Source organism: Rutilus rutilus (genome assembly GCF_951802725.1).
Source record: "Rutilus rutilus genome assembly, chromosome: 8".
NCBI lineage: Eukaryota > Metazoa > Chordata > Actinopteri > Cypriniformes > Leuciscidae > Rutilus > Rutilus rutilus.
Genome location: NC_140222.1, coordinates 3,193,554 through 3,218,974, shown reverse-complemented (window position 1 = coordinate 3,218,974; position 25,421 = coordinate 3,193,554). Strand labels below are relative to the sequence as shown.

Genomic DNA, 25,421 nt, shown 5'->3' with positions numbered 1-25,421 from the left:
ACAAAGTATCCTTTTCACTAGACAAAATAAGTGGTTGATCCATATAATTGTTTAATTCACAGTAACTACGATTCATAAAGCTCTTACTATCAAACTTTTGATTTGTAACTCTTTTCCTTCAGTTTAATACATTTGTCTTTTGGTTAATCAATTTGGCACATCGCTACTATAGACACTGATTCTATAGATGGGTTCTTTAGAACTTGTGCAATTTCTGATACGGATAACCAAATGCAATTAATTATTTTCACATAAGTTATTTATCTTAGATTATAACCACCACTATGTTCAAAGTGTGTGTGTGTGTGTGTGTGTGTGTGTGTGTGTGTGTGTGTGTGTGTGTGTGTGTGTGTGTGTGTGTGTGTGTGTGAGAAAGAGAGATTTGCAATTTGTGAACACAGAGATAGAGTACAACGGAGACGAAACAGTCAATGACTGTAAAACATCCGATTTATCAGAGGCTGTGTTTACAGCTGGTTCAACAAGTCTGTGTTTCCCGAAAACATAGTTCTAACGGACATTCGCAAACAGCATCGCAGAGTTGTGTGTTGGAGCGACAGATCTCGACCTGTGGTTAGAAGCAGTTTCCTGTTTTCATTACATGTGGACTTAATAAATCCTTATCATGAGCAAAACAAGCAAGCTGACATTCAGTACAATCTATATCTTTTATAGTATACTGTATTCACTACTCACTGCTCCGGGTGTGTTTGTGTTCACTACTCACTGCTCCGGGTGTGTTTGTGTTCACTACTCGCTGCTCCGGGTGTGTTTGTGTACACTTCTCACTGCTCCGGGTGTGTTTGTGTTCACTACTCACTGCTCCGGGTGTGTTTGTGTTCACTTCTCGCTGCTGCGGGTGTGTTTGTGTTCACTACTCGCTGCTCCGGGTGTGTTTGTGTTCACTTCTCACTGCTCCGGGTGTGTTTGCGTTCACTTCTCACTGCTGCGGGTGTGTTTGCGTTCACTTCTCACTGCTCCGGGTGTGTTTGCGTTCACTACTCGCTGCTCCGGGTGTGTTTGTGTTCACTACTCGCTGCTCCGGGTGTGTTTGTGTTCACTTCTCGCTGCTCCGGGTGTGTTTGTGTTCACTTCTCGCTGCTGCGGGTGTGTTTGTGTTCACTACTCACTGCTGCGGGTGTGTTTGTGTTCACTACTCGCTGCTGCGGGTGTGTTTGTGTTCACCTCTCGCTGCTGCGGGTGTGTTTGTGTTCACCTCTCGCTGCTGCGGGTGTGTTTGTGTTCACTTCTCACTGCTGCGGGTGTGTTTGTGTTCACTACTTGCGGGTGTGTTTGTGTTCACTTCTCACTGCTGCGGGTGTGTTTGTGTTCACTTCTCGCTGCTCCGGGTGTGTTTGTGTTCACTTCTCGCTGCTGCGGGTGTGTTTGTGTTCACTACTCGCTGCTGCGGGTGTGTTTGTGTTCACTACTCGCTGCTGCGGGTGTGTTTGTGTTCACTACTCGCTGCTCCGGGTGTGTTTGTGTTCACTTCTCACTGCTCCGGGTGTGTTTGTGTTCACTACTCACTGCTCCGGGTGTGTTTGTGTTCACTTCTCACTGCTGCGGGTGTGTTTGTGTTCACTTCTCACTGCTGCAGGTGTGTTTGTGTTCACTTCTCACTGCTGCGGGTGTGTTTGTGTTCACTTCTCACTGCTGCGGGTGTGTTTGTGTTCACTTCTCACTGCTGCGGGTGTGTTTGTGTTCACTTCTCACTGCTGCGGGTGTGTTTGTGTTCACCTCTCGCTGCTGCGGGTGTGTTTGTGTTCACCTCTCGCTGCTGCGGGTGTGTTTGTGTTCACTACTTGCGGGTGTGTTTGTGTTCACTTCTCACTGCTGCGGGTGTGTTTGTGTTCACTTCTCGCTGCTCCGGGTGTGTTTGTGTTCACTTCTCGCTGCTGCGGGTGTGTTTGTGTTCACTACTCGCTGCTCCGGGTGTGTTTGTGTTCACTACTCGCTGCTTGCTCCGGGTGTGTTTGTGTTCACTTCTCACTGCTCCAGGTGTGTTTGTGTTCACTACTCACTGCTCCGGGTGTGTTTGTGTTCACTTCTCACTGCTGCGGGTGTGTTTGTGTTCACTTCTCACTGCTGCGGGTGTGTTTGTGTTCACTTCTCACTGCTGCGGGTGTGTGTTCACTACTCACTGCTCCGGGTGTGTTTGTGTTCACTTCTCACTGCTGCGGGTGTGTTTGTGTTCACTACTCGCTGCTCTGAGTGTGTTTGTGTTCACTACTCACTGCTCCGGGTGTGTTTGTGTTCACTACTCACTGCTCCGGGTGTGTTTGTGTTCACTACTCACTGCTGCGGGTGTGTTTGTGTTCACTTCTCACTGCTCCGGGTGTGTTTGTGTTCACTTCTCACTGCTCCGGGTGTGTTTGTGTTCACTACTCACTGCTGCGGGTGTGTTTGTGTTCACTTCTCACTGCTCCGGGTGTGTTTGTGGTCACTACTCACTGCTGCGGGTGTGTTTGTATTCACTACTCACTGCTCCGGGTGTGTTTGTGTTCACTACTCACTGCTGCGGGTGTGTTTGTGTTCACTTCTCACTGCTGCGGGTGTGTTTGTGTTCACTTCTCACTGCTCCGGGTGTGTTTGTGTTCACTACTCACTGCTGCGGGTGTGTTTGTGTACACTTCTCACTGCTCCGGGTGTGTTTGTGTTCACTACTCACTGCTGCGGGTGTGTTTGTGTTCACTACTCACTGCTGCGGGTGTGTTTGTGTTCACTTCTCACTGCTGCGGGTGTGTTTGTGTTCTCTACTCACTGCTGCGGGTGTGTTTGTGTTCACTACTCACTGCTGCGGGTGTGTTTGTGTTCACTTCTCACTGCTGCGGGTGTGTTTGTGTTCACTTCTCACTGCTGCGGGTGTGTTTGTGTTCACTACTCACTGCTGCGGGTGTGTTTGTGTTCACTACTCACTGCTCCGGGTGTGTTTGTGTTCACTTCTCACTGCTCCGGGTGTGTTTGTGTTCACTACTCACTGCTCCGGGTGTGTTTGTGTTCACTTCTCACTGCTCCGGGTGTGTTTGTGTTCACTACTCACTGCTGCGGGTGTGTTTGTGTTCACTACTCACTGCTGCGGGTGTGTTTGTGTTCACTTCTCACTGCTGCGGGTGTGTTTGTGTTCACTACTCACTGCTCCGGGTGTGTTTGTGTTCACTTCTCACTGCTGCGGGTGTGTTTGTGTTCACTACTCACTGCTGCGGGTGTGTTTGTGTTCACTACTCACTGCTCCGGGTGTGTTTGTGTTCACTTCTCACTGCTCCGGGTGTGTTTGTGTTCACTACTCACTGCTGCGGGTGTGTTTGTGTTCACTACTCACTGCTCCGGGTGTGTTTGTGTTCACTTCTCACTGCTCCGGGTGTGTTTGTGTTCACTACTCACTGCTGCGGGTGTGTTTGTGTACACTTCTCACTGCTCCGGGTGTGTTTGTGTTCACTACTCGCTGCTACTTTGTGTTCACTTGTGTTCTGTCAGGTCCATTAAGTCAAGAACACACAGACAATAAAAATAATTTAATAATTTTTATTGAATAGATTGCAAACAGGTTGATGTTCCTGAATTGAAATTTGGCGGTATGGCTCTGTTCAGGGAGTCCTCTGACCTTTCATGAGCACCATAAAATAGCAGAGAGTCAGAGGACAGCAGCAGCAGCAGCAGCATTAGGGGACGCTCACACAGTTTAGGACTGTGAGAGCTAAAATATCCCCCCAAACAAAACCACACCTGGCAATCCTCTAAGATACAGAGGATGATTTTATTTTAACAATTTATATGCTTAGTAATCTACAAATATACACGGATAATTTGCAATATTATAATCAGATGAGTCCTGACCACCCATGAGTTAGCAGAATCAGGGGACAGCAGCAGCAGTATGTTCTGATCAGATGAGTCCCCTGACCATTCATGAATTAGCAGAGTCAGGGGACAGCAGCAGTATGAGGAGATAGCAGCCACATATAGGGACAGCATTATCAGCATGAGGGGATGCAGCAGCAGCATAAGGGCTCTCACATTATTTTGACTAGATGAGCTATCCCCCCCAAAACAGAAATTGAGTGTCTCGAACGGTGTCGTCTGAACCACCCTAATTTAGCAAATTATTATGGTAAAAATTATTAATTTAATTACTGAAATGACTATTCAAGACCACAATAGCTAAAACATGCTGTTACCTAGAATTATCTGTCTTTGAACTGTTTTGACAGTCTACAGTGTAAGCGCTATGAAGGGATGACTAAGCCACCTTCTGAGAAACAAGCTAGATGAAGGAATTAAACAGCTTTTTACCAGCGTACAGATCAGCAAAAGCGAGCAGCAAGCATGTATGAGCAAACTGAATGTGCTTTAAATAGGGCGCCTTGTTTGAGCTTTGGCCATTGAGCAGCAAGGGGAGTTACCCAGCTAATGCAGCTCAGCTGACGGGACAGTGTTGAAGCAATAGCATTAGCAGCGTCTTGACTACCTGGCCTGCCAGAACTGACGCTGACGCTCAATTTCACTACTACTTTGTGTCACTTCTCACTGCTCCGGGTGTGTTTGTGTTCACTACTCACTGCTGCGGGTGTTCCGGGTGTGTTTGTGTTCACTACTCGCTGCTGCGGGTGTGTTTGTGTTCACTACTCGCTGCTCCGGGTGTGTTTGTGTTCACTACTCACTGCTGCGGGTGTTCCGGGTGTGTTTGTGTTCACTACTCACTGCTCCGGGTGTGTTTGTGTTCACCTCTCACTGCTGCGGGTGTGTTTGTGTTCACGTCTCACTGCTGCGGGTGTGTTTGTGTTCACTACTCACTGCTGCGGGTGTGTTTGTGTTCACCTCTCACTGCTGCGGGTGTGTTTGTGTTCACCTCTCACTGCTGCGGGTGTGTTTGTGTTCACTTCTCACTGCTGCGGGTGTGTTTGTGTTCACCTCTCACTGCTGCGGGTGTGTTTGTGTTCACTTCTCACTGCTGCGGGTGTGTTTGTGTTCACCTCTCACTGCTGCGGGTGTGTTTGTGTTCACTACTCGCTGCTGCGGGTGTGTTTGTGTTCACGTCTCACTGCTGCGGGTGTGTTTGTGTTCACTACTCACTGCTGCGGGTGTGTTTGTGTTCACCTCTCACTGCTGCGGGTGTGTTTGTGTTCACCTCTCACTGCTGCGGGTGTGTTTGTGTTCACTTCTCACTGCTGCGGGTGTGTTTGTGTTCACCTCTCACTGCTGCAGGTGTGTTTGTGTTCACCTCTCACTGCTGCGGGTGTGTTTGTGTTCACTACTCGCTGCTGCGGGTGTGTTTGTGTTCACTACTCGCTGCTGCGGGTGTGTTTGTGTTCACTACTCGCTGCTCCGGGTGTGTTTGTGTTCACTTCTCGCTGCTCCGGGTGTGTTTGTGTTCACTTCTCGCTGCTGCGGGTGTGTTTGTGTTCACTACTCGCTGCTCCGGGTGTGTTTGTGTTCACTACTCGCTGCTTGCTCCGGGTGTGTTTGTGTTCACTTCTCACTGCTCCGGGTGTGTTTGTGTTCACTACTCACTGCTCCGGGTGTGTTTGTGTTCACTTCTCACTGCTGCGGGTGTGTTTGTGTTCACTTCTCACTGCTGCGGGTGTGTTTGTGTTCACTTCTCACTGCTGCGGGTGTGTTTGTGTTCACTACTCACTGCTCCGGGTGTGTTTGTGTTCACTTCTCACTGCTGCGGGTGTGTTTGTGTTCACTACTCGCTGCTCTGAGTGTGTTTGTGTTCACTACTCACTGCTCCGGGTGTGTTTGTGTTCACTACTCACTGCTCCGGGTGTGTTTGTGTTCACTACTCACTGCTGCGGGTGTGTTTGTGTTCACTTCTCACTGCTCCGGGTGTTTGTGTTCACTTCTCACTGCTCCGGGTGTGTTTGTGTTCACTACTCACTGCTGCGGGTGTGTTTGTGTTCACTTCTCACTGCTCCGGGTGTGTTTGTGGTCACTACTCACTGCTGCGGGTGTGTTTGTATTCACTACTCACTGCTCCGGGTGTGTTTGTGTTCACTACTCACTGCTGCGGGTGTGTTTGTGTTCACTTCTCACTGCTGCGGGTGTGTTTGTGTTCACTTCTCACTGCTCCGGGTGTGTTTGTGTTCACTACTCACTGCTGCGGGTGTGTTTGTGTACACTTCTCACTGCTCCGGGTGTGTTTGTGTTCACTACTCACTGCTGCGGGTGTGTTTGTGTTCACTACTCACTGCTGCGGGTGTGTTTGTGTTCACTTCTCACTGCTGCGGGTGTGTTTGTGTTCTCTACTCACTGCTGCGGGTGTGTTTGTGTTCACTACTCACTGCTGCGGGTGTGTTTGTGTTCACTACTCACTGCTGCGGGTGTGTTTGTGTTCACTACTCACTGCTCCGGGTGTGTTTGTGTTCACTACTCACTGCTCCGGGTGTGTTTGTGTTCACTTCTCACTGCTCCGGGTGTGTTTGTGTTCACTTCTCACTGCTCCGGGTGTGTTTGTGTTCACTACTCACTGCTGCGGGTGTGTTTGTGTTCACTTCTCACTGCTCCGGGTGTGTTTGTGGTCACTACTCACTGCTGCGGGTGTGTTTGTATTCACTACTCACTGCTCCGGGTGTGTTTGTGTTCACTACTCACTGCTGCGGGTGTGTTTGTGTTCACTTCTCACTGCTCCGGGTGTGTTTGTGTTCACTACTCACTGCTGCGGGTGTGTTTGTGTTCACTTCTCACTGCTGCGGGTGTGTTTGTGTTCACTACTCACTGCTGCGGGTGTGTTTGTGTTCACTACTCACTGCTGCGGGTGTGTTTGTGTTCACTACTCACTGCTGCGGGTGTGTTTGTGTTCACTTCTCACTGCTGCGGGTGTGTTTGTGTTCACTACTCACTGCTGCGGGTGTGTTTGTGTTCACTACTCACTGCTGCGGGTGTGTTTGTGTTCACTACTCACTGCTGCGGGTGTGTTTGTGTTCACTACTCACTGCTGCGGGTGTGTTTGTGTTCACTACTCACTGCTGCGGGTGTGTTTGTGTTCACTTCTCACTGCTGCGGGTGTGTTTGTGTTCTCTACTCACTGCTGCGGGTGTGTTTGTGTTCACTACTCACTGCTGCGGGTGTGTTTGTGTTCACTTCTCACTGCTGCGGGTGTGTTTGTGTTCACTACTCACTGCTGCGGGTGTGTTTGTGTTCACTACTCACTGCTGCGGGTGTGTTTGTGTTCACTACTCACTGCTCCGGGTGTGTTTGTGTTCACTTCTCACTGCTGCGGGTGTGTTTGTGTTCACTACTCACTGCTGCGGGTGTGTTTGTGTTCACTACTCACTGCTCCGGGTGTGTTTGTGTTCACTTCTCACTGCTCCGGGTGTGTTTGTGTTCACTACTCACTGCTCCGGGTGTGTTTGTGTTCACTTCTCACTGCTCCGGGTGTGTTTGTGTTCACTACTCACTGCTGCGGGTGTGTTTGTGTACACTTCTCACTGCTCCGGGTGTGTTTGTGTTCACTACTCGCTGCTACTTTGTGTTCACTTGTGTTCTGTCAGGTCCATTAAGTCAAGAACACACAGACAATAAAAATAATTTAATAATTTTTATTGAATAGATTGCAAACAGGTTGATGTTCCTGAATTGAAATTTGGCGGTATGGCTCTGTTCAGGGAGTCCTCTGACCTTTCATGAGCACCATAAAATAGCAGAGAGTCAGAGGACAGCAGCAGCAGCAGCAGCATTAGGGGACGCTCACACAGTTTAGGACTGTGAGAGCTAAAATATCCCCCCAAACAAAACCACACCTGGCAATCCTCTAAGATACAGAGGATGATTTTATTTTAACAATTTATATGCTTAGTAATCTACAAATATACACGGATAATTTGCAATATTATAATCAGATGAGTCCTGACCACCCATGAGTTAGCAGAATCAGGGGACAGCAGCAGCAGTATGTTCTGATCAGATGAGTCCCCTGACCATTCATGAATTAGCAGAGTCAGGGGACAGCAGCAGTATGAGGAGATAGCAGCCACATATAGGGACAGCATTATCAGCATGAGGGGATGCAGCAGCAGCATAAGGGCTCTCACATTATTTTGACTAGATGAGCTATCCCCCCCAAAACAGAAATTGAGTGTCTCGAACGGTGTCGTCTGAACCACCCTAATTTAGCAAATTATTATGGTAAAAATTATTAATTTAATTACTGAAATGACTATTCAAGACCACAATAGCTAAAACATGCTGTTACCTAGAATTATCTGTCTTTGAACTGTTTTGACAGTCTACAGTGTAAGCGCTATGAAGGGATGACTAAGCCACCTTCTGAGAAACAAGCTAGATAAAGGAATTAAACAGCTTTTTACCAGCGTACAGATCAGCAGAAGCGAGCAGCAAGCATGTATGAGCAAACTGAATGTGCTTTAAATAGGGCGCCTTGTTTGAGCTTTGGCCATTGAGCAGCAAGGGGAGTTACCCAGCTAATGCAGCTCAGCTGACGGGACAGTGTTGAAGCAATAGCATTAGCAGCGTCTTGACTACCTGGCCTGCCAGAACTGACGCTGACGCTCAATTTCACTACTACTTTGTGTTCACTTCTCACTGCTCCGGGTGTGTTTGTGTTCACTACTCACTGCTGCGGGTGTTCCGGGTGTGTTTGTGTTCACTACTCGCTGCTGCGGGTGTGTTTGTGTTCACTACTCGCTGCTCCGGGTGTGTTTGTGTTCACTACTCGCTGCTGCGGGTGTGTTTGTGTTCACTACTCGCTGCTGCGGGTGTGTTTGTGTTCACTACTCGCTGCTCCGGGTGTGTTTGTGTTCACTTCTCACTGCTCCGGGTGTGTTTGTGTTCACCTCTCACTGCTGCGGGTGTGTTTGTGTTCACTACTCACTGCTCCGGGTGTGTTTGTGTTCACTTCTCACTGCTCCGGGTGTGTTTGTGTTCACTACTCACTGCTCCGGGTGTGTTTGTGTTCACTTCTCACTGCTCCGGGTGTGTTTGTGTTCACTACTCACTGCTGCGGGTGTGTTTGTGTACACTTCTCACTGCTCCGGGTGTGTTTGTGTTCACTACTCGCTGCTACTTTGTGTTCACTTGTGTTCTGTCAGGTCCATTAAGTCAAGAACACACAGACAATAAAAATAATTTAATAATTTTTATTGAATAGATTGCAAACAGGTTGATGTTCCTGAATTGAAATTTGGCGGTATGGCTCTGTTCAGGGAGTCCTCTGACCTTTCATGAGCACCATAAAATAGCAGAGAGTCAGAGGACAGCAGCAGCAGCAGCAGCATTAGGGGACGCTCACACAGTTTAGGACTGTGAGAGCTAAAATATCCCCCCAAACAAAACCACACCTGGCAATCCTCTAAGATACAGAGGATGATTTTATTTTAACAATTTATATGCTTAGTAATCTACAAATATACACGGATAATTTGCAATATTATAATCAGATGAGTCCTGACCACCCATGAGTTAGCAGAATCAGGGGACAGCAGCAGCAGTATGTTCTGATCAGATGAGTCCCCTGACCATTCATGAATTAGCAGAGTCAGGGGACAGCAGCAGTATGAGGAGATAGCAGCCACATATAGGGACAGCATTATCAGCATGAGGGGATGCAGCAGCAGCATAAGGGCTCTCACATTATTTTGACTAGATGAGCTATCCCCCCCAAAACAGAAATTGAGTGTCTCGAACGGTGTCGTCTGAACCACCCTAATTTAGCAAATTATTATGGTAAAAATTATTAATTTAATTACTGAAATGACTATTCAAGACCACAATAGCTAAAACATGCTGTTACCTAGAATTATCTGTCTTTGAACTGTTTTGACAGTCTACAGTGTAAGCGCTATGAAGGGATGACTAAGCCACCTTCTGAGAAACAAGCTAGATGAAGGAATTAAACAGCTTTTTACCAGCGTACAGATCAGCAGAAGCGAGCAGCAAGCATGTATGAGCAAACTGAATGTGCTTTAAATAGGGCGCCTTGTTTGAGCTTTGGCCATTGAGCAGCAAGGGGAGTTACCCAGCTAATGCAGCTCAGCTGACGGGACAGTGTTGAAGCAATAGCATTAGCAGCGTCTTGACTACCTGGCCTGCCAGAACTGACGCTGACGCTCAATTTCACTACTACTTTGTGTTCACTTCTCACTGCTCCGGGTGTGTTTGTGTTCACTACTCACTGCTGCGGGTGTTCCGGGTGTGTTTGTGTTCACTACTCGCTGCTGCGGGTGTGTTTGTGTTCACTACTCGCTGCTCCGGGTGTGTTTGTGTTCACTACTCGCTGCTGCGGGTGTGTTTGTGTTCACTACTCGCTGCTGCGGGTGTGTTTGTGTTCACTACTCGCTGCTCCGGGTGTGTTTGTGTTCACTTCTCACTGCTCCGGGTGTGTTTGTGTTCACCTCTCACTGCTGCGGGTGTGTTTGTGTTCACTACTCACTGCTGCGGGTGTGTTTGTGTTCACTTCTCGCTGCTGCGGGTGTGTTTGTGTTCACTACTCGCTGCTGCGGGTGTGTTTGTGTTCACTACTCGCTGCTGCGGGTGTGTTTGTGTTCACTACTCGCTGCTCCGGGTGTGTTTGTGTTCACTTCTCACTGCTCCGGGTGTGTTTGTGTTCACTACTCACTGCTCCGGGTGCTGTGTGTGTTCACTACTCGCTGCTGCGGGTGTGTTTGTGTTCACTTCTCACTGCTCCGGGTGTGTTTGTGTTCACTACTCACTGCTCCGGGTGCTGTGTGTGTTCACTACTCGCTGCTGCGGGTGTGTTTGTGTTCACTACTCACTGCTCCGGGTGCTGTGTGTGTTCACTTCTCGCTGCTCCGGGTGTGTTTGTGTTCACTTCTCACTGCTCCGGGTGTGTTTGTGTTCACTACTCGCTGCTCCGGGTGCTGTGTGTGTTCACTTCTCACTGCTCCGGGTGTGTTTGTGTTCACTACTCGCTGCTCCGGGTGTGTTTGTGTTCACTACTCGCTGCTGCTGGTGTGTTTGTGTTCACTACTCGCTGCTGCGGGTGTGTTTGTGTTCACTACTCGCTGCTCCGGGTGTGTTTGTGGTCACTACTCGCTGCTTCGGTGTGTTTGTGTTCACTACTCGCTGCTGCGGGTGTGTTTGTGTTCACTACTCGCTGCTGCGGGTGTGTTTGTGGTCACTACTCGCTGCTGCTGGTGTGTTTGTGTTCACTACTCACTGCTCCGGGTGTGTTTGTGTTCACTACTCGCTGCTGCAGGTGTGTTTGTGTTCACTACTCGCTGCTGCGGGTGTGTTTGTGTTCACTACTCGCTGCTGCGGGTGTGTTTGTGTTCAGTACTCGCTGCTGCGGGTGTGTTTGTGTTCAGTACTCGCTGCTGCGGGTGTGTTTGTGTTCACCTCTCACTGCTGCGGGTGTGTTTGTGTTCACTTCTCACTGCTCCGGGTGTGTTTGTGTTCACCTCTCACTGCTCCGGGTGTGTTTGTGTTCACTACTCACTGCTCCGGGTGTGTTTGTGTTCACTACTCACTGCTGCGGGTGTGTTTGTGTTCACCTCTCACTGCTGCGGGTGTGTTTGTGTTCAGTACTCGCTGCTGCGGGTGTGTTTGTGTTCAGTACTTGCTGCTGCGGGTGTGTTTGTGTTCAGTACTCGCTGCTGCAGGTGTGTTTGTGTTCAGTACTCGCTGCTGCGGGTGTGTTTGTGTTCACTACTCGCTGCTGCAGGTGTGTTTGTGTTCAGTACTCGCTGCTGCAGGTGTGTTTGTGTTCAGTACTCGCTGCTGCGGGTGTGTTTGTGTTCACTACTCGCTGCTGCGGGTGTGTTTGTGTTCACTACTCACTGCTGCGGGTGTGTTTGTGTTCACTACTCACTGCTCCGGGTGTGTTTGTGTTCACTACTCGCAGCTCAGGGTGTGTTTGTGTTCACTACTCGCTGCTGCTGGTGTGTTTGTGTTCACTTCTCACTGCTCCGGGTGTGTTTGTGTTCACTTCTCACTGCTGCGGGTGTGTTTGTGTTCACTTCTCACTGCTGCGGGTGTGTTTGTGTTCACTACTCACTGCTGCGGGTGTGTTTGTGTTCACTACTCGCTGCTGCGGGTGTGTTTGTGTTCACTTCTCACTGCTGCGGGTGTGTTTGTGTTCACTACTCACTGCTGCGGGTGCGGGTGTGTTTGTGTTCACTACTCACTGCTCCGGGTGTGTTTGTGTTCACTTCTCACTGCTGCGGGTGTGTTTGTGTTCACTACTCACTGCTGCGGGTGTGTTTGTGTTCACTACTCGCTGCTCCGGGTGTGTTTGTGTTCACTACTCACTGCTGCGGGTGTGTTTGTGTTCACTACTCACTGCTCCGGGTGTGTTTGTGTTCACTTCTCACTGCTCCGGGTGTGTTTGTGTTCACTACTCGCTGCTGCGGGTGTGTTTGTGTTCACTACTCACTGCTCCGGGTGTGTTTGTGTTCACTTCTCACTGCTCCGGGTGTGTTTGTGTTCACTACTCACTGCTCCGGGTGTGTTTGTGTTCACTTCTCACTGCTCCGGGTGTGTTTGTGTTCACTACTCACTGCTGCGGGTGTGTTTGTGTTCACTACTCACTGCTCCGGGTGTGTTTGTGTTCACTTCTCACTGCTCCGGGTGTGTTTGTGTTCACTACTCACTGCTCCGGGTGTGTTTGTGTTCACTACTCACTGCTGCGGGTGTGTTTGTGTTCACTTCTCACTGCTCCGGGTGTGTTTGTGTTCACTTCTCACTGCTCCGGGTGTGTTTGTGTTCACTTCTCACTGCTCCGGGTGTGTTTGTGTTCACTTCTCACTGCTGCAGGTGTGTTTGTGTTCACTTCTCACTGCTGCGGGTGTGTTTGTGTTCAGTACTCGCTGCTGCGGGTGTGTTTGTGTTCACTACTCGCTGCTCTGGGTGTGTTCATTACTCACTGCTCTGGGTGTGTAATATGCACTAACTTGGATGGGTTAAATACAGAGGACAAATTCCAAGTATGGATTACTATACTTGGCCTTCATGTCTTTCACTTTCATTAAACTTTAAACTACTTTACACTTCAAACTACTTTAAACTGAAAACCTTCAAACTTTAAGATTTTAAAACTAATTCAAACTTTCTGGTCCGGCTTTCTCAAGCCAACTTAAAGTCTCAACAAACTTTTTTTATCTAGTTGTAAGATAACATTCTTTGCACGTATACTAGGACATTCAGTTCCTGGGGCCTGTTGCACAAAACTAGGATAAGGGATTAAGCCAGGATATCTTGGTGATCCTGGCTCAATTGATCCGTAATCCGGTTGCACTAAAGCTGGATAGGGGGCAGGAGGATATGTTATGGTATAAATTACCATGGAGATTTATTCTGTGGAGCTAGCCTGCTCCAGACCAGGCTAAATTCCAGGATCTATTTAATCTCATCCCTAATGTCAGTCAGCAGTCACCACAAATGGAAACCAATAGTTATTTCACTGCTCACTATACATTGTTATCACATATAACTAGACCCACTGTCATTATTTAAACGTTTGTGATCATTAATTTCAATCATTTTGGATAAATAATGATTTTTAGATGATGTTGCTATCATTAGATAATTTACAGTTTCCCATAGACTATAAGGCTATATATAAAATGATAGAATATTAGGGCCACAGAGGGAAAAAAAAGACAAGTCATAATATTGTAACCAGTTGTTTTAAAGGAGGACAGTTGTTAAAATGACAGATGTGGGGCATTTTGTGAAATTGTACTTCAGTATGGTTTCATAAACAAAGACATGCTGATGTGCCAGAATATTAAGTATCACATTGTCATAAGTATCAAAACTGTAAAAAGAATATGTAGCTTTTCTGCAGAAAGAACCAGCCTCATAAATTTATGGCTTTATCCTTTTTCCTCAGTGTGGCCCTAGTACTCTGTCATATAAACAAATACACAAATACACATTCCATATGAATATAAAAACACAATGTGTAACATTATGTTCCTTTATTGAATAAGGACAAAACAAAGCAGGTAAACCATCAGCTCCTTTCGAAACTGAAGTCACAGTGACTCTACAAGATGGAAAGCACAGAATCAAAGCATATTATACAAAATGATACATACACATTCAAAGGTCTGTATATAACACACCCTGCATGTCTGCACACTAAAATAAATGCAGGACAAATCCATACACATCAACTGAACAGACAAATGAATGGATGCAGTAGCCTCCCTGCAGCCTTGTATTACACACAGTATACCGCACAAACATCATAAGAGGCCAAATTCGTACAAAAATGAACCCAAAAAAAAACAAATTCCTCTGCCACCGCAGGACATATTTAACCAAAATTGAAAGCACACATACTAACTAAAATAATTCAACACATATTGGTCCCTCAGCAGCCGACCACTGTCGCCATCAGGGAAGATTGCCGGATTGTCCCAGTCCATGGCTGGTGGCACTCTGGGGGCCCTCTCCTTCCTCAGGCAGGCCACATTGTGGAGGACAGCACAAGCAACAGTAATATCACATGCCCTAACAGGGCTGACCCTTAATTTGTGAAGGCAGTGAAAGCGTGCCTTCAGGAGGCCAAAGGTCATTTCAACTCTGGCCCTGGTCCTGGCATGGGCATGGTTGTAGGCCTGCTGTGCTTCCTGGGGGTCTGTGAAAGGTGTCAGGAGAAAAGGCTGGCAGCCATACCCCCGGTCTCCCAGCAACACACCAGAGAATTCACCGGTCAACACAAAATCTCATCATTACTACCTCATAAACACAGTGATACTCTTGACACAGCCATGATGGTTATAAATAGGGGTTGTGTGGCTTACCTTGTGATAGGCACTGATAGATTTCAGAGGCCCGAAAGATTCTGGAGTCATGGACTGAGCCAGGCCATTTTGTCACAACATTGCTGATCACACAGTCAATATAATAAGAAAAATTCTCTTGAAATAAGTTTACTTTTTCCATAAACACTTAATTTTAGAAAAGTTCTCTTGTTTCACTGGCAGATTTTTTTGCTTATTTTCCTAGGTAATTTTGCTCAAGAAAATATTTAAGATTTTTCAACCGACCTTGGGTCCTTTGAAAGGCGCTATATAAATTAAAGTGATTATTATTATAGCTCATCTATTTATTCAATTAAAATTTATTTATATAGCACTTTTCACAATTGTTTCATTCTGTAAAAGCTTTATATTAATAAAAGCAGGAGAAACACACACACACAAAAAAAAACGGTGGACAACATAAGAAGCAGAGTACAACGGCTAAGATTAAACCGTACTGAGCGTAGTAACGTTAAATAATAATGTAAGGCTTTAATAATAATAATTTATCATAGCTTTATACAGTGATGGAGTTACTTTACACAATTTCACTCATATCTGCAGTGCATTTCAATTAAAAATTTAACCGTTTCATAATTACAGTACAACTGCGTTTTTGGAGATGTGAATTAAATATTTGAATTGTAATTGTGTTTCAGCGGAGCGGTGAGTGTGTAATTGTGCACTACTTACGCATTCAGGCGGTCTGCAATACTTTGCCACGCTTTTTCTCTTTGCTTTATCACTGTGGAGGTGTTGCCTGTCTTCTTAATTATATCTTTTACCTCCTCATAGTCGTATGCCTCCATGAGTATTTGTGCTTCCGACGGGGAAAAGTACGCGGCTCTAGTTGCCATGGTAAATCAGTTAATCTGTGATCTGTGGCGGGGTCTATTTGAGTGAGCCGTGAGCGCGCACCTATCCAGGATTGGTTTCACCTGGCTTAATGAATCCGTGTCTGCTCATCCTGGCTTGGTCTTTGTGCAACCAATTAAGCCTGGACGCACATGTTTTGGCTTCATTGAGCTCAGCTGAGTCATTTATCCCGGATGTCTTAATTCTACTTTTGTGCAACAGGCCTCTGGAGAGCTGCAGCCCAGCAGAATTTGACACCAATCAAAACAGCTGAACCAGATAAGCTTGTCTTCAGGATTGCTTGAATACTAAGGAAGGACATGAGCGCCACCCTCTGGTTGAATTAGGCCAATAAACCTCATCTAAAAGTCTGTCTGCTTGTGTTCAGCTATTAGAATGTAAAACTTTTTAAGGTTAAAAGAAAAGATAGAGCTACAACCCAGAATCTGCCCAACCTTTATGGTCAGGAGACACTACTGCATATATATATATATATAAACAAGTTGTATTTAATTGATATGATTTTTATGATTATTTAATTGAATATGAATTTTGAATAATGAAGATGAGTTTGTATCTGCAAAACACGGACCGAACTGGAACACATGATTCCAAGCTTAATTCTTAAAGGTGAAGGTTCTCTGAGTTTTTGCAGAACTATGCCCCCTCTGGCGACAAGCGAAACTGCAACCAGACAAAAGTTTTCTTTTCTTTGTCTTACGTGGAGTTTGCGTTGGGGTTTGGAATGAACTACAAGCCGGTCTCTTTGAATCCATCTTCTACGGAGAATGGCGGCGAATACACAAACCTGCCAGACATAGCCAGGTGAGCTTGAGCGTGAACGCGCATGACGTCACGCCCAGTCTCAAATTCCGTCCTGAATCCCTCTTATTTATTTTACTGTAGAGGATTATAGAGGCAATCGCAGTGATCAGGGAAGGGCACATTCAGCCCATCAGGCAATTGTTTAAGCATGTATGGATTAGAAAAACGGGTATTTTTAACATGAAATGTTGCGCAATGCACCTTTAAGTCACTCAAATCAATACAGAATGACTGTTGTTTTCCAGCCTCCTGCGGGCGTGGCGAGTCTTTCAGTGCTTTTCTTTCAATTTTGATTTCAAGGTGTTGGAGTTGAGATGGCATCATTTTCAGGTAAGAATCAATTAAATATTGATCAATTAAATATATGCCGCAACATTTCCTCAATTAGCTACTCATCAAGTATTTATGAAATATTAGCCAATATCAGGTTTACTTTATTTAGTTTAGTTTCACTGCGCTCTTACATTTATGTTTTAAAGTAGATTTGAACACCAGGAAGAAACTAATAACCAACGTAAAAGGCTCTCACACATGTTTATAGGCTACATATAAACTTTTATTACACATACAATCTATTATCTAGGCCATGCAAGGTTATAGTTTTGCATTTTAAATTAATTTTTATTTTAATAACTTTTTCTATAACTTTCAGTTCTGTTTTTATTGGTTTCGTTAATGAGTTTGTTATAGTTTTAAGTTAGCATTTTTATTTAGTGAGCACATATACATATATATACACATATATATATATATATATATATATATATATATATATACTGTATATTAGTTTCAATAGTGTTACTGAGCAGAATTAACAGAAAACTTCCAGAGTGCAGACCAAAGCAAGATATTTTAATTTGACCTTGACGCATACAGTAGCAACAAAAAATTAAAGCATGTTGAGACTAATCAGATGTGTAATAGTTGCCTAAAAGAATGCAATGCAAATTAACGCCAAAATGAAGCAGTCGAGACCAGCGCCCCAAACGAATGTTAAACCCTAGTCAAGACTTTTTACTTCACAAGAACCTATCAGAGGTGCCTGGAGGAGTTTATCTCAGGTTACACACAGATTTGTTTTTTTAAGTTACCCCAGTCACTGAGCGGCTTTGTGTTTTCAGATGAACAATGAAGATAAATCCTCGCTTTCTTTCCAGTCACGTGAATGCTTCACTTTGTGTGTCGGAATGTTGAATCCAGACCACTAACCTACTCTACAGGTTTATGGATGTTCAGGTCCATTACCTAACTTTTTTTTTTTAAATAGCCTACAACATATCTTACATTATCATATATTATGCCATATAAAAACCATAAAATAATTAGAACACCAGTTAGCCTACTTACCTCAAAAAACTCTGTTGGTATTATTATAATTAGTATTATTATAATTATAATTATTGTTGTTGGATTTAATTTATTGCATCACTTATGCATAACTTACGCAGTACACAGTATGTGAATTATATTATCAGAAAACTAAACACAATCAGCGTTGTCAGGCTTTGTTAGGATTTGTGCTTAATGGATAAAACAGCGGAGCTGCGCTCTCGGGTTTATGGCTGCTGTCAGTTTTACCTGCCACAACAGGCACTGTTTTCAACACTACTGATGTTTTAAATCATTTCCCAGAAACAATCAGAAAAAATCTACAAGATTTAAGAGGCTTCGTTTCTTTATCCCTAGTTTTAGGCCTTTTTGTAAATGTTTCAATCAAAGTTGAGCTGTTTTAGAGATTGTTTATTAATTTTGAGCCTGGTTTTAAACATTATCCATCTGTAATGTACGGTGGCCGAGAGAGCTCAACGCGCTGCAAATGAAGAAAACACATGCAAACAGAAAAAAACGCATGCAAACAGAAAAAAACACATGCAAATAGAAAAAAAACACCAGCGAATAAGAAAACATCTTCATCAGTTTTACAACTCACGTGCGTCCCAATACTCACAACACAACCAAATACGGAAACGCGCTGCAATTACAGAAACGCGCTGCAAAAGTTCACAACACAACCAAACAGAAACGCGCTGCAAATAGAACAGAACACAACGGAAATGTTTCCGGGGAACCCAATAAGTGACGGACGGACGGCTAGGACCTTACAGCTGTCTACTTTTATTATTATTATTTATTTTATATTTTTTTGCAAAACATACAAAGATGACACGTTTATGACATACAACTTTGTATACAATATACAAAATGTATTTGCGATATGTTCAATGTCATAAGAATACTAAAAAGAACAATGAGCTGAAGACTAAAATAAATAAATAAATAAAAAAGATAGAGAAAAAGAACGAGGAAAAGACATTAATCTATACATCAGTTACATTGAACACATTTTGTCATGTTATGTTAAAATAAGTTTCATAAGAAATGTTAGAATGTAGCTATAGGTCCAAATATGAGACGGCAAGTTTTAAAGTTGAGACACTCACACAAAGATATAACACATATTTTAAAAACTTTGTTGTATAAAATGTATATTTATTTGCAACAGTTATGTTAACAGCATTAATACTATATTTCTGGTAAGAACAGCTATTCAGCTGATGGACACGCGCTGCGTTGTCATGGGAACATCCCAGGTGAAAATAATGAGGAAATTACGTTGTCTTTCGTTGCTCCCTTCATCAACATAATGTCACACAAGTGCCCCGCTCCCTCCAAAGTGCCCAATTCAAGGGCTCTGCCGTCTGCCCTTTTAAGAGAGTAGGGCATAGGTAAAGCCAGAGCCCGCGTCTCTCTGGTAAAGCTCGCGAGCCGTCCGTCACTTATTTGGTTCCCCGGAAACATTTCCGTTGTGTTCTGTTCTATTTGCAGCGCGTTTCTGTATTTGGTTGTGTTGTGAACTTTTGCAGCGCGTTTCTGTAATTGCAGCGCGTTTCCGTATTTGGTTGTGTTGTGAGTATTGGGACGCACGTGAGTTGTAAAACTGATGAAGATGTTTTCTTATTCGCTGGTGTTTTTTTTCTATTTGCATGTGTTTTTTTCTGTTTGCATGCGTTTTTTTCTGTTTGCATATGTTTTCTTGATTTGCAGCGCGTTGAGCTCTCTCGGCCACCGTAGTAATGCCATTTACTAGCCAATCAGAGAACTTTTCCCCATCCACCACCCATCGACGCACATAATTATACACACATTTGACTTTACAACACAAACAATCGTTGTTGATTATTTATTCTCGTTCTCTCTTGCTTTCTCAATATGTCATGAGTGTACACAGATAGATTTATAATCAATTTTAAAATGATGTAAAAATAAAAACAGCAATATTTACATCCTCTCATGGTGAGTGAGTTAACTGACCCTTCGCTAAGCCCCGCCCTCTTTAGTTACTGTTGCTACTCCTGACAAGCTTTCGCGCCTGGCACATCTATTACAGTATGAATACACCGGTGTCAGACATTCCCAAGGAGATAATTAGTCAATATCTGAGAGAGCAAGACAAAAGGGACTGCAGTATGCATTCGAGGGATATATTCACAACATAATATGCAAACGATTAGAGAATAATTTAATCAAAATTTAAGCTAAGGCCTATAAGTTAGGTCCCAGCGCAAGCAGCAGCCGCCTCGTAGGCTGACCATTAAAATGGGAAACACACAAATTGAGGAATAGCTATGTGCATGCACAGCAGGGTGAAATTTGAAAATAATATAATAATTATAAATCAAACAGCTTATCCATAAATCTTGTGGAATAAACAAGACATTAGCCTGACCACTTTGCAATAACATTCTCCCGCTTATATTTTTAGCGCGCCAGGCTACTGCTCACACGTTGTGGAGCAAATGTAGGTGTTTTTGTTAATCCTGTCATCCCGGCATTTCTCCCCTTGGGTTTTAGATTTAGGGAAGGGAAAAAATTCCACCCCCCTGTCAAAACATTTAGGATACCGGGTATCAGATTTGCACAATCCATATGCACAACGCTTCGGCATGTTTCCCTCGCTCGAAAGCTTACCAGACCTCCCGCGCCTAGTTACGGTTGCTAAGCCACGATTGGCCTGTGGTGGTTTTCGGGCGTGGCTTAGCGAAGGGTCAATTAGCCATTAAAATGCAATTTATCCATGTGCAAAAAACAGAAAGCACAAGCTTTTGTGTCAGGTTGTTATGTTGTAATGCTAAATAGGCCTATAAAAGTAAAATTGTGTGTATTACGACCAGTCAGGACCCAGTGTGAGATCCACCAATCAGAGAGGTTCTCGACTCTCAATCGATTTTTTTAATTGGTCTAGGCCTACTGCTTTATTATTTTACTCTCTCAAAATAACCAATTCACTTTGACAAAATATTAGCTATGGGTGATCTGCCACTTTGTCAAAGAAGCTTTTGTTTGTAGGCTAGCTGTTGGAAGTTTATTGGTGTTTTTCTGTTTTGCTGACGGTCTTTGCAATAGAGAAAGTATTTAAGGCTTCATCTATTAATCTGAGATTCCTTTCCAATTATATTTTCTTGATTTGTGGTATAGTAGCCGATTAATGAATTTCAGAGTTGAATTGTAATTTTGACATACAGTGTAGATGAACTGCCACCTTACCGTGGTGGAGGGGTTTGAGTAACTGAATGATCCTAGGAGCTATGTTGTCCGGGGCTATATGCCCCTGGTAGGGTCTCTCAAGGCAAACAGGTCCTAGGTGACAGGTCAGACTAAGAGCAGTTCATAAACCCTTTATGATAGAATTAAAAATGAGGACTGTGATGTCGCCCAGCATGGCGCAGCTGGGGCCCCACCCTGGAGCCAGGTCCGGGGTTGTGGCTCGTATGCGAGCGCCTGGTGGCCGGGCTCAGCCCGAAGGAGTGACGTGGGGCCACCCTCCCGTGGGCTCACCACCTGCAGGAGGGACCGTAAGGGGCAGGTGCTGAGTGGATCGGGCGGCAGTCGAAGGCGGGGGCCTCGACGACCCGATCCCTGGACACAGAAACTAGCTCTAGGGATGTGGAACGTCACCTCTCTGGCGGGGAAGGAGCCTGAGATTTTGCGTGAGGTTGAGAGGTACCGACTAAACGCACGGCTTGGGCTCTGGAACCACACTCCTTGAGAGAGGATGGACTCTTCACCACTCTGTAGTTGCCCATGGTGAGAGGCGGTGGGCTGGTGTGGGTTTGCTTATAGCCCCCGAGCTCAGCCGCCATGTGTTGGAGTTCACCCCGGTGAACGAGAGGGTCAATTCCCTGTGCCTTCGGGTCGGGGATAGGTCTCTCACTGTCATGTGTTCTGTTATTGGACTTCTGTGCTAGTTACAGCTTGTCCATTACGAAACCCATGTTCAAGCATAAGGGTGTCCATCGGTGCACGTGGCACCAGGACACCCAAGGCCGGAGGTCGATGATCGACTTTGTGGTCATTTCATCCGACCTCTGGCCATATGTATTGGACACTCGGGTAAAGAGAGGGGCGGAGCTCTCAACTGGCATGGCTTGTGGGACTCCTGAGGCAGCTGATGGGTACCGGCAGGCCAAGCGGACTGCAGCCTGGGTGGTTGTGGAGGCAAAAACTCGGGCCTGGGAGGAGTTCGGTGAGGCCATGGAGAACGACTACCGGTTGGCCTCGAAGAGATTCTGACAAACCGTCCGGCGACTCAGGAGGGGGAAGCAGTGCCCTACCAACGCTGTTTACAGTAGAGGTGGGCAGCTGTTGACCTCAACTAGGGATGTCGTCAGATGGTGGAAGGAATAGTTCGAGGATCTCCTCAATCCCAACGACACATCTTCCGTCGAGGAAGCAGAGGCTGAGGGCTCAGAGGTGGACTCGTCCATCACCCAAGCTGAAGTCACAGAGGTAGTCAAGAAGCTCCTCGGTGGCAAGGCACCGGGGGTGGATGAGATCCGCCCTGAGTACCTCAAGTCTCTGGATGTTGTGGGGCTGTCTTGGCTGACACACCTCTGCAACATCGCGTGGCGGTCAAGGACAGTACCTTTGGGCTGGCAGACCAGGGTGGTGGTCCCTCTTTTTAAGAAGGGAAACCGGAGGGTGTGTTCCAACTATAGGGGGATCACACTTCTCAGCCTCCCCGGGAAAGTCTATGCCAGGGTACTGGAGAGAAGAAAGCAGCCGATAGTAGAACCTCTGATTAACAGTGCGGTTTTCGTCTCGGTCGTGGAACACTGGACCAGCTCTATTCCCTCTCCAGCGTGCTGGAGGGTTCATGGGAGTTTGCCCAACCAATCCACATGTGCTTTGTGGATTTGGAGAAGGCATTTGACTGTGTCCCTTGTGGTGTCCTGTGGAGGGTGCTCTGGGAGTATGGGGTCCGGGGCCGACTGCGGCAGGGCAATAGCTGGACCCTTTGTCACCGGTTCTATTCATAATTTTTATGGACAGAATTTCTAAGCGCAGCCAGGGGCCGGAGGGTGTCAGGTTTTGGGACCACATGATTTCATCTCTGCTTTTTGCGGATGATGTTGTCGTGCTGGCCCCATCAGACCAGGACCTCCAGCATGTGCTGGAATGGTTTGCAGCCGAGTGTGAAGTGGCTGGGATGAGAATCAGCACCTCCAAATCCGAGGCCATGGTTCTCCGTCGGAAAAGGGTGGCTTGCCCATTTCAGTTTGGTGGAGAGTTCCTGCCTCAAGTGGAGGAGTTCAAGTATCTTGGGGTCTTGTGAGTGAGGGAAGGATGGAACAGGAGATTGACAGACGGATTAGTGTAGCAACTGCTGTAACGCGGTCAATGTACCGGTCTGTTGTGGTGAAGAAAGAGCTGAGCCGCAAGGCAAAGTTAATACGTTCCTATCTACGTTCCTACTCTCACCTATGGTCATGAGCTGTGGGTCATGACCGAAAGGACAAGATCCAGGATACAGGCGGCCGAAATGAGCTTTCTCCGCAGGGTGGCTGGGCGATCCCTTAGAGATAGAGTGAGGAGCTCAGCCACTCGGGAGGAGCTCAGAGTAGAGCCGCTGCTCCTCCACATCGAGAGGGGCAAGCTGAGGTGGCTCAGGCATCTGTTCCGGATGCCTCCTGAACGCCTTCCCAGGAAGGGGTTCTGGGCATGTCCCACCGGGAGGAGACCCTGGGGAAGATCTAGGACACGCTGGAGGGATTATGTCTCCCGGCTGGCCCTGGAATGCGTCGGTGTCGGCCCCGGATAAGCAGAATTAGAAGAAGATGATGATGATGACGATGTACACTACCGTTCAAAAGTTTGGGGTCAGTAAGATTTTTTAATGTTTTTAAAAGAAGTATCTTCTGCTCACCAAGGCTGCATTTATTTGATAAAAAAACAATAAAAAAAACAGTAATATTGTGAAATATTATGACAATTTAAAATGACTGTTTTCATTTTCCTGACTGTAATTTATTCCTGTGATCAAAGCTGAATTTTCAGCATCATTACTCCAGTCTTCAGTGTCACATGATCCTTCAGAAATCATTCTAATATGATGATTTGATGCTCAAGAAACATTCATTATTATTATCAATGTTGAAAACAGTAGTGTACAAATTTGTTTCAAAATGCTTTGATCGTTGAAAGTTCAAAAGAACAGCATTTATTTTAAATAGAATATTTTCTAACATTATAAATGTCTCTACTGTAACTTTTGATCAGTTTAACTTATCCTTGATGAATAAAAGTATTGATTTATTTTATTTCTTTCCCCCAAAAATAAAATAAAAATTCTTACTGACTCAGAACTTTTGAACGGTAGTGTTTAATGTTACAAAAGCTTTAGATTTCAGATAAATGCTGTTCTTTTGAACTTTCTATCCATCATAGCATCATGAAATAAAAATGTAAATAACTGTTTTCAACTTTGATAATAATCATAAATGTTTATTGAGCATCAAATCATCATATTAGAATGATTTCTGAAGGATCATGTGACACTGAAGACTGAAGACTGGAGTAATGATGCTGAAAATTCAGCTTTGATCACAGAAATAAATTACACTTTACTGTATATTCACATAGAAAACTGCTGATTTAAATTGGAATAATATTTCACAATATTTTACTGTTTTTGTTTGTATTTTTAATCAAATAAATGCAGCCTTGGTGAGCAGAAGATTCTTCTTTTAAAAACATTAAAAATCTTACTGACCCCAAACTTTTAAACGGTAGTGTAGATGTTCTGAAGATAAGGAACATCACAAGTCAAGTCAAGTCATGTCACCTTCATTTATATAGCGCTTTTAACAATATGAACTGTTTCAAAGGCCGCACATCCACACAAAACAGTGCCTGGTGGCTCGAGAACGCACTCCCGGAAATAGGTTCCAAGGAGCAAACGATTATCAGTTATCTGCACAAACCTACGCAACCTCTGTGCAAACCTCTTGCGCAAACACCGACGTTGTGCACATGCGCATCACGTGTTCAGTCCATAGGTATGCACGTTTGAATATATATGTGCGCAGGCGTGTAGTCCTTCTTTACAAATCAACCCTCAACAAACTACTTGTCTGGCCTTAAAAATGTATAATACAGAAATTTTTATTGCGTCCGCGTAACCATGTGGTGACTCTGTACAGATAAAATGACAATGTTTTATCTGTACAGAGGTAAAGGGAGGGAGGGAGGCCTTCACAGGGGAGAGACTAGTTGACACTTCAGGACTGCGTTGTCGTCCTGTTCAGGCGCAGGTCCTTCATCAGATCTGGATACAGCCTGGATCCAGCAGACTGCGGTAAACCTCTGGATAAACAAAGAGACTAATATTAGTGTAGATGCCATCCTTCTTATGAAGTAACAAGTACATCAGGATTTATGGGAAGTGTTCCCGGTTCCAGTTGACCAAAACCATGCAGCCTAACATTGAAGTTTATAATGTGTTATGTGTATGCTAGGTCAAAGAGATGTGTTTTTAGTCTAGCTTTGAACTGACAGAGTGTGTCTGCTTCCCGGACAATGTTAGGAAGACTGTTCCAGAGTTTTGGTGCTAAATAGGAAAAGGATCTACCGCCAGCAGTCGATTTAGATATTCTAGGTATTATCAACTGGACGAAATTTTGAGATTGCAATAGACGTGAAGGACTATAATGCGTTCAGAGCTCGTTTAAGTACTGC

At 45.2% G+C, this 25,421-nt stretch overlaps 1 protein-coding gene across 1 annotated transcript in view; it reads left to right on the top strand.

The window, feature by feature from the left end:
* Positions 1–16,677: 16,677 nt before the first annotated feature.
* The window catches only part of LOC311295718 (uncharacterized protein), a 58,125-nt gene continuing 49,381 nt past the window's right edge, over positions 16,678–25,421 (top strand). Inside the window, exon 1 of the mRNA XM_084417208.1 lies at positions 16,678–16,736. Coding sequence (XP_084273334.1) covers positions 16,721–16,736 — 16 coding nt within the window. The 5' untranslated portion in view covers positions 16,678–16,720. The remainder of the gene's footprint in view (positions 16,737–25,421) is intronic.